Source organism: Zeus faber (assembly GCF_960531495.2).
Source record: "Zeus faber genome assembly, chromosome: 16".
NCBI classification, from domain to species: Eukaryota; Metazoa; Chordata; class Actinopteri; order Zeiformes; family Zeidae; genus Zeus; species Zeus faber.
In genome coordinates, this window is record NC_137202.1 from 28,214,031 (window position 1) to 28,228,011 (window position 13,981).

General features: G+C 43.4%; 2 protein-coding genes across 2 annotated transcripts in view; both read right to left on the bottom strand.

Moving 5' to 3' along the window:
• Positions 1-2,286: 2,286 nt before the first annotated feature.
• Positions 2,287-4,912, bottom strand: cfl1l (cofilin 1 (non-muscle), like). Its single transcript, XM_080016263.1, has 4 exons — positions 4,791-4,912; positions 3,416-3,705; positions 3,244-3,320; positions 2,287-2,780 (listed from the first exon to the last, which is right to left on the bottom strand). Exons 1-4 carry the CDS (start codon positions 4,791-4,793, stop codon positions 2,635-2,637), a joined length of 516 nt encoding a protein of 171 aa, XP_079872389.1. The 5' UTR covers positions 4,794-4,912; the 3' UTR covers positions 2,287-2,634.
• A 4,972-nt stretch (positions 4,913-9,884) lies between these two features.
• The window catches only part of LOC307242371 (calpain-2 catalytic subunit-like), a gene marked incomplete at its 5' end in the record, with an annotated part of 9,715 nt that continues 5,618 nt past the window's right edge, over positions 9,885-13,981 (bottom strand). Inside the window, 8 exons of the mRNA XM_080016813.1 lie at positions 9,885-10,430; positions 10,736-10,794; positions 10,920-11,036; positions 11,158-11,236; positions 11,482-11,550; positions 11,655-11,719; positions 11,837-11,894; positions 12,331-12,396. Coding sequence (XP_079872939.1) covers positions 10,407-10,430; positions 10,736-10,794; positions 10,920-11,036; positions 11,158-11,236; positions 11,482-11,550; positions 11,655-11,719; positions 11,837-11,894; positions 12,331-12,396 — 537 coding nt within the window. The 3' untranslated portion in view covers positions 9,885-10,406. The remainder of the gene's footprint in view (positions 10,431-10,735; positions 10,795-10,919; positions 11,037-11,157; positions 11,237-11,481; positions 11,551-11,654; positions 11,720-11,836; positions 11,895-12,330; positions 12,397-13,981) is intronic.

The window sequence follows — 13,981 nt, forward strand, 5'->3', positions numbered from 1 at the left end:
GCTTTGCTTATCACCACTGATGCGCCGACCTGGTGTTTATAAAGTGTTATATATGTTGTATATATATATATACATACATACACAAACATACATATATATATATATATTATTATTATTATTATTATTATTTACCTGCAATGCAACTCTTTATTCATTCTTTAATAAACGACAATTGCTGCAATAACTCTGTCCTGTGACGAGCTGTGGAATGACCAGAGCACAGCTTTTTGTTACACACAACCACCAGCAACCCCCCTCTTTGGAGAACCACCTTACCATGTTTTGGTCTTTAAACAACTAATCATCATTACTACTCCAAGAGGGAGAATCACCACGGGTGAGACAAATAAACATAGAAACAAACAGCATATACATGTAAAAACAAACATAGAAACAAACATGTACATGGAAAAACATAAACATAGAAACATCAGATGACATGTGTCTACAAAAGAGAGTTAATTAAGTCCAGCAAAAAAGTGGAACAGCAACCAGGCAAACCAACCGACACCCTGCCCAAGCCACAAGCCGGCAAGGCCCCCACCTCACCGCGGCCCGTGCAAGAGCGCGGTCCGCCACAGCCGACCAGACGCCCCATTCACATGACCGGGTGCACTCAGCGCAGGGCACCTGGATGTCAGCCCCTGACAGCACCTGTGACGGCAGCGTTGAACCCGTCATGCCACTACGTCGCCTTCACGCTCCACCCCTGTTGTCGGGTGCGTTTAAACCTGTCCTCGGGGGGGCCGGTAAAACCTCACTCGGAATCTCTGAAGGTCTCATCTGGCGGCTTGACTCTTCGCGCCACCACCTGCTGGTTCCAGCCACTCTGAGATGGTCAATGATCAGCCACAACATTAAAAGCACCACTAATAACACTAATGTTGTGTAGCTCCCCTCATGAGGCCAAAACTGCTCTGACCTGTCCTGGAAGTTGGAGGTGGGGCCCCCATGGATCGGGCTCGTTGCTCCAGCACATCCCACAGATGCACCGTCGGCTCGCACCCTGACCCCGCCCATCCGCACGATGTAGAAGAAAACGTATTATATCAGACCTCCACCTTCTTTCATTGCTTCGTGGTCCAGTTGAGGCGCTCACGTGTCCATTGTAGGTGCTTTCAGGGGTGGACAGGGGTCAGCATGGACACTGTGAGCTCCCATACGCAGCAAGCTGCCATGCACTGTGTGTTCTACACCTTTCTATCACAGCAACATTCACTGTTTCAACACTTTGTGCTGCAGTAGTTCTTCTGTGGGATCCAACCAGACAGACTAGACTTCACTCCCCATGTGCATCAATGAGCCTTGGGCCCCATGACCCTGTCGCCGGTTCACTGGTCGTCCTTCCTTGGACACTTTTGGTAGTAACCACTGCACAGTGGGAACAGCCACAAGACCTGTGCTTGTGGAGATGCTCTGACCCAGTCGTCCAGCATCACAATGTGCTCCTTGTCAAAGTGGCTCAGATCCTTACGCTGCTTCAACACATCAACTTCAACAACTGACTCTTTACCTGCTGCCTCATTTATATATAACACTATATATATATATATATAATATACAACAGTATATATAAAATAACAGTATTATAAAATATAACACTATATATATCAGTTTATAACAGAATATATAAAATAATAGTATATATATTATAATATATAACAGTATATATAATATATCCCACCCCTTGACAGGTGCCATTGGCACCAGATGTTTTCACCTTTAACCGATGTAATGTTGTGGTTGATTGACGTGTGTAAATACATATGTATAAATGTGTGTATATGAGTACGTATGGGCGCATGTTTGTTAAGCAGTTACAAGTCACTACCATCGACGTTCAGCGATACCGTCTGGTAAAATACAAAGTGGAAACAGTCAGAGCCAAGGGGGCCAAATATCTGTGTTGGCCTGAGGCCCCCAAACCACCCATTCGACGGGTTTCATTTCCACATCATGTCGTCAGTGCAGCACCACGCGTTTCCCCCAGCGTCACATTTTCAAACTGTCCTTTTTGGTTTCGTTACGCAAACAGCCAATGCCACAACATTTCACTTCGGGGCGTTTCGTAATATTTCACAACACGGCAAGAGCACCACATACCTGAAGGATGAACCTAGCACCCACTTCCCCTTGCACCAAGTATGTGTGCACATGCCGTGTCACCCTACAGCGCTCGGAAAATGAAACCTCGAAGCGGAGGTTGCATGGGAGGGTTGTTTTTGACGAACGCGCAGCCACTGACGAAGCACCAGAAGATTCAATTCAGCCGTAATCCACTCACAATGGAAGCAGGAGGATCGTTTATTTTCCTAATAAGTCAACTGTAAATTCTGATCGTCAGTGTAGTTAAGCATTCAATTCAGTCTAAAGAGATTAAGCAGGAAACCGTCAGAGTAGTTGAAATGAAGATTCATTTCTTCAGAGTCAGACAGTTTGGTTCACCAAAAATACCTTTTTCTTTTTTTACAAAATTGCAGCAATTCAAGGATATTTTTATAAAAAGATACGAAAAAAAAGGCAAAGTTAGGCGACAAAGTACATAATATTCCTGGCTCTAAAGGCTGTATACATGTTTTAAGGAAACTGCTTCGCATAGGGTCAAGCTTTATGACTGAGGAAGCCGTGGATCCTCTACTGCCCGAGCCCGTCCCCGCCTGAGGCACCGCAGAGATCCACTCCTTCCAGCGAGAGGACGTTGCCCTTCGGCGACAGTTTAGTCAGGAAAGTTGACACGTCCTGGTCCGACTCATCGTTCACCTGCCAGTCGCATTTAAGACCTGAAGGGGGGGGGGGGGGGGGTGTTAATGTTGAGGGAAAAAAATAAATAAATAAATAAAGAAAAGCTTTTGGGGAAGAGCTATAATCAGAAATACTTTAATAATCGCAGGGGGAAATTACTTTTGTTACAGCTCCAATCTACATACAACATATTAACATATAATTAAAAACATTTATATATAAACATATCTATATACACATGGTAAAGTGTAAAATGTACAGTTAAAAATGTGCAAGAAGAAGAAAGTGCAGAAGTGGATAACCGCGTTTCGAGGTCAGATTACAGAGAGGGGGTGTAAAAGTGTCCAAAAGTAAAACTTCTCAATCCAGTCCCGGCGCTGCGCATTCCTATCGTAAGAGCGTCGTCACGTGACCGCTCTACGATGAGTCATGACTCCACGGAACTGTTCAAGTCGTCAGGTTGTCACAGAACCAACACCAGGTGGTATGAATAAGGGGTACCTGTAAACTTCTTCCTAATGGCCTCCTTGGAGCTGGCGTAGAGCATCTTGTCCTTGAGGCTGCATTCGGCCGGCGCCCTGCGAGGGGGGGGGGGGGTGGGGTGGGGGGTTGGTAGCGGTCAGCAGGGGGCGTTTGCGGGGCGAGGTGTAAAGCGACGCCGGCGGCCACCTACCACATGATGAACACCAGTTCCTTCTTGGAGGTCTCGCTGGTGGTGTAGCTGCAGTCGTACAGGGCGTAGCGGCTCTGTTTCGGGGGCATGATGCTGACGACCTTCTTGAAGATGTTCTTCTCGCCGGCCAAGTCCCTCACGGTGTAGACGTGGTCCTTGTCCACGTGGATGTTCTTGTCGATCTTGAACAGGATCAACTTATGGTGGTCCAGCGGGTCCTCCCCGGCGCGGTGGGTTCTGATGCTCTCGAAGTACGTCAGCACCTCCGGGTCGACACTCATACCGGACGACTGTTTCGGGACAAATTGAAGGCTCAGATTGAGGCCCCGGCTTAACGGGCACCGCAGACAATAATACTACTTGACATTTGAGGAAAGGTGAGGCCTTCCCTCCTCCACGGGGAGGGGAAGCCGGGGGCATCGAAAGACACGGGTTTTGGGTTTTATGTCAGAAACGTTGACTGATGCGGCAGAACTGGACAAACAAAAACAAGGTTTTCTTATGTTTAAATGGAAGCCTCAAATCCAAGATGGAAGATTATCATTATTATTATTATTATTATTATTATTATTATGTGACAATTTAAGAGGAAAGCTGCAGACAACCTGATGAGCCACGCAGCAATGTCAAATTCTATTTTATTTTTTAAAAACCAGGATCAATTCAAGTTCTTTCTAGGATCACTGGACTCTGACTGAAGGTGACATTTAATAATAAGGAGCCAGATGTTCCTCCAGTCCGCGTCCTGACCCCGCCCCGTGTTTCCTTCATGATTTAAGGATTAAAAGGAGACTTCCGGGCACCTCGGGATGTTGGTGCGTATAATAAAGACGCTTCTCTTTAGCAACACAACTGAGCGCGGCTCCCACACACACACACCGAGCTGTGTTTTTGTTTTAGCCACATGCAGTTTTCCAGGGTGGGGCCTGGACCCCCACGCCACACCACCCGCGCTACCCCCACCCTGCATTCCAGCCCTGCCTCGGCTGCATTCCTGCAGCAACAAGTCCACGCAGGCAGCGCTGCCCCGGGGCTCCATCGAACGGGTTCCAGCTCAGGCCTCCGTGACACGGAGGAGGAAGAACAACAACCAGGAACAAAGAGCTTCCCCGAACCGCCGAGACCAGGCGGCGCGTCGCGTCGCAGTTCGGCGCGACGCGGGGACCCCCCGCAGGAAGCCGCCGCACCGCGCTCTCCCGAACCGAGAGGCTCCGGTTCCGACCGGCGCGTCGCGCCGTCTCTAAAGGCGTCGGGTGGCGTCGGGTGGCGGCCTCCCCGCTCGGCAGCGGGGAGGCCGCCACCCGACGCCTCGGGGCGGACCGAGTGGCGACGACCGAGCTCCAAACATCCCATAATGCCGAACGGAGCCACTCACCATCGCTGCTGCTGCTGCTGCTGAACGTGGTGCGCGGAGGCTCTGACACGCTGCGGCGCGAGGAAAGGTGCCTGGGCTGGTGACCACGCCCCCGGAAGTAGATGCACCTCCTGCCCTCAGGTGAGCGCAGGTGATGCGTTCGCTCCTGGAATAATCAATTGTCCGATTTTCAAATAAAAACAAAGGGTTCCGAAAATGAGGATTATTATTCTTTTTTTTGGTTTGTTGTTATTATATTTATAATCATCGTTATTGTTATTATCGCAACACACCTCGTTCACAAAGAGCGTGGCGACCACTTCCGGTTCCCTGAGTCCTCCAGGTGAGCTGAACGCGGAAGTTGCGGTGGCAGCGAAGCAGCACCATATATGGAGAATAAACTTGGTCGGTGCTGGGTCTGCTGCCTTATACGGGCACAGCGAGGACACACGTGACACGACGCCCTGCTCCCATTGGTCCAAAGCACCAATGGGCACCAACTTCCGGTTCAGGTGACTCGAAGCAGCCAGGTGCAAATACCCTCCCCCCTAGTTTATTATAACATTATATCATATTCTATTATATTATTGTATTATATTATGTTATTTTATTATATCATTATATTATGTTATTTTATTAGATTATTAGATTATTGTATTATATTATTGAATTATTATATTATTGTATTATATTATTAGATTATATTATTCTGTTTTATTATTGTATTATATTTTTGTATTATGTTCAAGTTCAAGCTCCAGTTCAAGTTCAAGAGGTTATTTGTCATATACATATACATACAGTCATACATGTCGAAACACTGTACAATGTACAGAAACACTGTACTCAAATAGCACTTTTGGATGTAAATGCTTCTTTTGCACTTCTGGTTGGACGTCAACTGCTTTTCATTGGTTCTGTACCTGTACTCTGCTAGTGACAATAAAGTTTAATCTAATCTAATCTAATCTAATATATGCAGTGAAATGTCATGACACCCGGTGATTACGCACAATAAACTCTATAAGCTCTAAAAATACTAAAATTTGCTAAATCTACACAAGGTGCTCGCGCAGGCCATTGTGTTATAATATTGTTTCATATTAGATTATTCAATTCTATTATTATATTATGTTATATTATTGTATTATTATATTATGTTATTTGATTACATTATTGTATGATATTATTATTTAATATTATTGTATTATATTATTAAATTATATTATTGTATTATATTATTATATTATATTCTTGTATTTTATTATTATATTATATTATTTTATTTAATTATTGTACTATATTATTGTATTATATCTTTGTATTATTCTATATGTATTATGTTATTGTATTATATTATATTATTGTATTCTAGTATTATATTATTTTATTATATTATTATATTATGTTATTTTATTAGATTCTTCTTCTTTTTCTTCTTCTTCTTTTTCTTTCAGCTGCTCCGGTTCGGGGTGGCCACAGCGGATCATCTGCCTCCAACACCTTCTGTTCTGCGCATCTTCCTCCCTTACACCACCCGCCTGCATGTCCTCCCTCAGCACCTCCATAAAGCTTCTCTTTGGCTTCATCTTTTCCTCTTGCCTGGCAGCTCCATCCTCAGCCTCCTTCTCCCAATGTAACTCTCATCCCTCCTCCACACGTGTCCAAACCATCTCAATCTGGCCTCTCTCACTTTTCCACCAAACTGTCCAACCTGAGCTGTCCCTCTAATGTCCTCATTCTTAATCCTGTTCATCCTTGTCCCTCCCAATGAAAACCTCCACATCCTCAACTCTGCCACCTCCACTTCATCCACCTGCCTTTTAGTCAGAGCCACCGCCTCTAAACCGTACAACATGACGGCTCTCACTACCGTCCTGTACATCTTCTCCTTCACTCTGGCTGGAACCCTATTCTATAGTATTCTATAGTATTCGACTTACTGCATTACGTTTTAGGAATCAGTTAGTTAGACAAGTAGAAATTCTTAGGTCGCTACTGTGTTCAGTCTAGAACATATTGTGTGTAATCACCGGGTGCGTTGCACTGACATTTCACTGCATTTATGTATGAAAGTATGTATATGTATGTGACGAATAAACCTCTTGAATCTTGAATCTTGAAACCCTTCTGTCACAGATGACTCTGGACACTCTTCTCCACCCGCTCCACCCTGCCTGTACTCTCTTCTTCACCACTCTCCCGCACTCTCCGCTGCTTTGGATGGTTGACCCCAAGTCCTTGAACTCATCCGCCTTCTCCACCTCCACTCCTTGCATTCTCAGCTTTTCGCCGCCCTCCCTCCCATTCAGGCACATGTATTGTGTCTTACTCCTGCTGACTTTCATTCCTCTTCTCTCTAATGCATGCCTCCGCTTCTCCAGGCTCTCCTCCACCTGCTCCCTACTCTCGCTACAGATCACATTGTCATCCGCGAACATCATAGTCCACGGAGACTCCTGATTTCATCTGTTAACCTGTCCATCACCATTGCAAACAAGAAAGGGCTCAGAGCGGATCCTTGATGCAATCCCACCTCCACCTCCTTGCCTTCATCACACCTACTGCACACCTTCCTACTGTCTGACTGCCCTCATACTGCCTTTCCACTCCTCATCTTCTTTAATGCTGTTCTCACCTCATCCTTGCTAATTTGCTGCACTTCTTGATCCACTATCCCCACATCATCCACTCTTCTCTCCTCTCATTTTCTTCATTCATCAACTCCTCAAACTACTCCTTCCACCTTCTCAACACACTCTCCTCACTAGTCAGCACATTCCCATCATTATCCTTCATCACCCTTAACCTGCTGTACATCCTTCCCAGCTTGGTCCCTCTGTCTTGCCAATCGGTACAAGTCATTTTCTCCTTCTTTACTGTCCAACCTCTCATGCAACTCCTCGTACGCCTTTTCCTTTGCCTTTGTCACTTCTCTCTTCTCCTTGCGCGGAATCAGCTTGTACCTTTGTCTACTTTCTTCATCTCTCTGATTATCCCATTTCTTCTTCGCCACCCTCTTCTGCTTTATGCTCTCCTGTACTTCCTCATTCCACCACCAAGAGTCCTTGTCTTCCTTCCTGTTCCCCCATGATACACCGAGTACCTTCTTGGCCGTCTCCCTCACCACTTCTGCAGTTGTTTCCCAGTCATCTGGTAACCCTTCATTCCCACCTATCGCCTGCTTTACCTCTTCCCTAAATTGCATGCAACACTCCTCCTTTTTCAACTTCCACCATTTAATCTTTGGCTCTTCTTTCACTCTCTTCCTCTTCTTGGCCTCCAGAGTCATCCTACAGACCACCATCCGATGCTGCCTAGCAACACACTCCCCTACCACCACTTTGCAGTCACTAATCTCTTTCAGATTGCACCTCCTGCGTAAGATGTAGTCAGCCTGTGTGCACCTTCCTCCACTCTTGAATGTCACCCTGTGTTCCTCCCTCTTCTTGAAATACGTTTTCACAACAGCCAATTCCATCCTTTTGGCAAAATCCACCACCATCTGTCCTTCCACATTCCTCTCCTTGACACTATACCTACCCATCACCTTCTTGTCACCTATGTCTCTGATCCCTTCGCCAACGTCCCCATTGAGATCTGCTCCAACGACCACTCTCTCTCCCTTGAGGACGCTCTCCACCACTACATCCAACTCACTTAAGAAGTTTTCTTTCTTTTCCGTCTCACACCCAACTTGTGGAGCATATGCACTGACCACATTCATTATCACCCCATCAATGTCCAGCTTCATGCTCATCACTCTGTCCGACACTCTCGTCACCTCCAAAACACTCTTGACATAGTCTTCTTTCAAGACTATCCCTACCCCGTTTCTCCTGCCATCCACTCCAGGACAGTTTGTACCCGGTGTCCGTTACTCCTGGCCTTACTCCCCTTCCACCTGGTCTCTTGTACACATAGCACATCTACCTTCCTTCTCTCTATCATGTCAGCCAGCTCTCTCTCTTTACCCTTCATAGCGCCGACATTCAAGTTCCTACTCTCAACTCTACTCTCCTTCCCTTCTTCCTCTCCTGCTGTCTCCGGACACGCCTTCCCCCTCTTCTTCCCTTTCGGTCTACAGTAGCAAAATTTCGGTCGATGTTGTTGTTGGAAATCAGATTTGTTGTCCGCATGTTTGACTTGGCAATGTTTTTACACTAGATGCCCTTCCTGACCAACCCTCTCTATTCATCCGGGCTTGGGACTGTCACTGATGATACCCTGGCTTGTGCTTTCCCAGTGGCTAGATTATTATTTTATTACATTATTATATTATATTATTGTATTATATTATTGATTTATCTCATTTTATTATGTTATTGTATTATATTATTATATTATTATATTATATTATTGTATTTTATTATGATATTATATTATTATATCATATTATTGTATTATTCTATATGTATTATATTATTATATAATATTATTGTATTATATTACTATATTTTATTATTGGGTTGTATTATTGTATCATGTTATTGTATGATATTATTGTATTATATTATTGTATTATATTATTATATTATACTTTTATATTTTAATATTGTATTATATTATATGTCTTATATGATTTTATTATATTATGATATTATATCATATGTATGTTTTCACTACGAGTTCTTGTATGTTCTTAAATGTCTATTCAATTAAAAATAATAAAAATACTACTAAGAAATAAAAAAAACCCTCTTTTCTATTTCCTAACCAAACCTAAACTATTTCAAGTACGTTTGTACATTTTTCTGAAGTAACGTTTATTAACAGGCTCTTTATTTTTTGTCACGGGCTGGATCCCTCAAACTGGTCGTGGTCGATTCAGGACATCAGTTCCCTGTTAATGACATCTAAACAAGTAAAAAGGTACAGTTTTACTTTATGGGGGTCTCACACTCTGAGGATCTGGGGGGATAGATAGATAGACAGACAGACAGATAGATAGATAGATAAATAGACAGATGGATAGATGGATAGACAGATTGATAGACACAGATATGACACAGATATGAAATCATTTTTTAATAATAATAATTTCATTCAATAAAAGAAAAAAACGAAAAGCCTGTTAAAATAGTAGAGACGTAAATGCTTACAAACTTTGCTATGTTCTATTTTATTTAGTTTTATTTTCTGAAAACATTAATTAAAATAAAATTCTATGGATTCATTAAGCAATTAAAACTGATCTTATGGCCAGAGTTATCAATATATTATAAGCATGTAGCGGGCCGCATCAGATTGTGTGGTTGGCCGGATGTGGCCCCCGTGGCCTGTAGTGCGAGTCCCCTGAATTAGAAGTTTAGTTATGTCATGGCACTGGTTAAGTACTTTTGCTTTTAAAACTCTAAGTACAGAACAGTACAGAGGATTTACACTTCAAGTTCAAGTTCAAGTTCAAGTGTAAGTTCAAGAGATTATTTGTCACATACATATACATAGGGTCAAACATGTTTATGAAGCTGAACCCGTGTTGGTGGATGTGTTGACAGTGAATTAGTGAGTGTGGTCTTTATTTCAATATGATGCACCAGAGAAAAACACCTTTTGCACAGGGACAATGTGTTAAATGAGACATCATAATATATTATAGAGATCGGCGTTCTTCAGCTGTGAGCATCCAGCTCTGCTCTACAACATGGAAACCTCCAGCCACTGGGAACAAGGCACAAGGAGTGTAATAGATTAAAATACAGTGTTATAAAACGATAGAACCTGTAATAACCTGGTAAGTACATAGTAGTGAATTATAATTGATACCCTATATAGAGTCATATTTCTATATTCTGTTCATATTTGTATATTTGTCTAATTCTGTTCTGTATTTTTGTGTATTTGTCTCTATTTGGCCTTTTTTATTCAAAACTTTTACTCCAGACCACACCAGGACAAACACCTTGTTTATTAAAATGTTTTGAATGTGCATGCGCAAAATTCTGGCATTTAGTGTGACTCCTCACCTGCAGCAGGTTGAGCTGGATCCTCCCACTCTGCTCCTCGTCCAGAGCCTTGAAGGTTCCTGGCGGAAGGGAAAGAAGAAAGGAGAAGACGGATCTCTTCATGTGAGGTATTCAGAAGGATGTCTGGTCGCAGGGCGGGAGGGAGGGGCCAGGCGGGGCCGGGCGGGGTGGGGCGGGGACTCACCAAAGAGCGTCTCCAAGCGAATCAGACAGCCCACAAAGTTGTCAAAATCGATGCTGAGATGGGGGTCGCTGTAGCGGGCCACGATGATCTTGTGCAGGGGGTTATTCAGGGAAAATCCTGGAGTCCACACATTCAACAAGCATCAGACACACGGAGGGAGATCCAGAACAAGATGCATCCGAAACCAACGGCGTGAAGAAGAGTGCGGAGCCAGGTAGGGGCGGCGGCACAGCCTCACCTGCCTCCTCCACGGCCTCCCGCATCTCAGACGAGCCCATGCAGCCGCTGCCGTTCACATCCTTTTCTTTGTACAAATCCTGGGAACGAATCCACAGCGACACAGCATGAAGGCCACGCCCCACCACTCCCTCCAGGATTTATAACGTACTCGTTTTCTAAAATGTCCTTCCAACTCTGAAGCATCGATACATGTGAATTCAAAGCAAGAATGGATGAATTTCAATAGGATTATCTTAGTCCTGGTTTGGATTAAACCCTGTCTGCAGGAGCTTATAGAGGAAGGACCAAATGCTCCTTCAGACAGAACGGCAGCAGGTCACACCATGAACTTGTTGATCTTGGTCCACAGGATCTTGAACTCCACCAGACCCAGTTTTCCGTTTCCACTTGTCTGGAACGGGAACGTCAAGGAGACTTTTCTCAAAAAAACAACAACAAAAAACAACAACAAAACTCTGAAAACGAGAGTGAAAAGCACAAAAAGAGGGAGGATACGTCCAGCAGGCTGACCATGCTGTGGCACGTGGAGACACTGAAGCCGCTGGTCTTCACCTCACTTCCTGTTTGAAGGAAACAGGAGTTGTGACAGATGCGGAAAGATGAATTATTATTATTATAATCATTGTGATCCTGACGTCATCATCTGAGTGGAGAAAAGAGAGAGCGACCGTCCGTACTCTTCCTCATCACCCTGTTGAGGACACGCTGTAATTCAAACACGGACATCTCCGAATCCTGAAACAAGAGCACATCGCTTCAGTTTCACCCCAAACAAATAAATGTACGTTTTGCAAGTATTATCATTATTTACTTTATTACATACTGTGGTGTGGGGGTGGTGTGGTTTGAGCAGCCACACCTGTAGCGGGTCTAGGTAAGCGGGCCTGGGATCGGTGTGGCTGTACACCTGTTGCTCGTTAGAGCAATCAACGAGCAACAGGTAACCCCCCCCCCCCCCACACACACACACACACACGGAGGAGCCCTCGTCATGACATGTTGTCAATCTGCTCCAGGCGTGCTCCACCTAGCCCCACCTCTACAATAAACTGGTGTGTGTCTCTGTGTCTTAGGGCCCTGAAAACGCCACTCGGGTGGGGTGTGGCAGGCGCAACGGCCGCACATACATTAAATTATTACATGACAGCATTTTGCACAATGTCAGACTTACTTTTCCAGCGAGTTTTCCAAAGAGGCCTTTAAACCCGTCGCTGATATCGTCTTCATCCACTGTGATCTAAAACACAGCACATTCGCAGCTTCTGTCATAATATTGTATTATTACATTTCCACTAAGTCAAAGTCACTTTGTTTGGAATTTATATTGAGCTTATGACACAGGAAACACAAAAAGACACATTGAGCGGTTAAATATTCGGATAAATTAATACTAAAAATAACTCTAAAATACTATACACCGCAAAGTACCAAGAAAAGTAAAAAGTGCTCAAAGAAACATGCCTATTTACAGTAGTAACATGCTTATTTGATATTTATATTATTTCTATTTTATTTACTTACTTTACTTTTATTTGTATCAACTTGTCTCTTTATGTTTCCATGTGTCTTAAATTCTGTGCACTAGCGTATATATTGAGTTTTTTATATTTTTAAGACTCAAACCTTTTATCTGCTTTGCATGGAATTGTTTTTCATGTCTATGACCAAAAAGCTGTCTGGTCGTCCTACTGGTCGTCACTTTGAGCCTTGTTTCATGTATGAGAGGTTTTATGGAAATAAAATTAGCTATTATTCATTATTAGGGCTCCAGCCCGCAGTGCTGGATCCCCCTTTGATATTGTTCTGGGAAAATTCTCTGGGAAAAATCTAAACCTATATCAAACAGAACAACGGCAGAAGCGACGAACACATATTACATCATATTTGAACCGGTATGTCACAAACATCTTGTGGTTGAAGTTTCATCCACATAGGGGGCAGAAATGACTGAAAAACCAACCAAATTTGATCGATATCACAGACACGATTTAATGCCAAAAAACGTCCAACTCTGCTAAAACTCACAGAGATCACAGGAGCTACGAACACGGTTGAGGTGTCGTAAAAACCGGTATGTCACAAACGTCTTTTGGTTTCATCCAAATCAACCCACATACGAAGCAGAAATTAGTAAAAAGCAAACAACTTTGACCCAAATATTCTGCTGGTCCTGCTTAACCAATATGTCACTGTTCGCAAACAAAATTAAGGCAATGAGATTTAGAGTAAGACGTTTTATGACGTCATCATATTATTTACTATAAATGTACATTGGACCGTGTTCAGTGTGCGGTGTAGACTCTGTCGCTCTGTAGTTGTAGAGATTTGTAGAGATTACAAACTATATGTTGACGTGTGTTGATGTACCTTCCTACCTGGTAGATGTCTGTGGATCTGTTCTATTAATATTTTATCTCTTTGGTCCTCATTACGTTGCCAGATTAATGAAAAATACAAATAAAACAGTAATCCACAAAAACTTGTGACCACATCGAGTCGAATCCATTCGAATGTACGACTGAGTGATGCGTTCAAGATCCAGTGAGACGTTGGAAAAATAGAAGCCATGAAATGGTAATTACTCACAGAAATACCACAATGTTTTTTGTATTTCATGGAACTTATTGAAAATGAAATCCAAGGGGACAAGTGACTAAAATTACATAATTTAGACTACTATTGTAAATATCTGTATATGCGTAAACCTGTGTAAATACGTCCTAATTGACCAAACGAGACCCGACGTCACCAACCGTCACCGTCACTGACTGCACATGTACTTACACACAACAAGGTAAGTTATTACAATGACAAGATTTGGT

Coding starts and splice junctions, on each gene's coding strand:
- cfl1l (XM_080016263.1), bottom strand. Junction 3,321..3,415: donor GAACTGGTGTTCATCATGTG/GTAGGTGGCCGC, acceptor CCCCCCTCGCAG/GGCGCCGGCCGAATGCAGCC. Junction 2,781..3,243: donor CATTAGGAAGAAGTTTACAG/GTACCCCTTATT, acceptor CCCCCCCTTCAG/GTCTTAAATGCGACTGGCAG.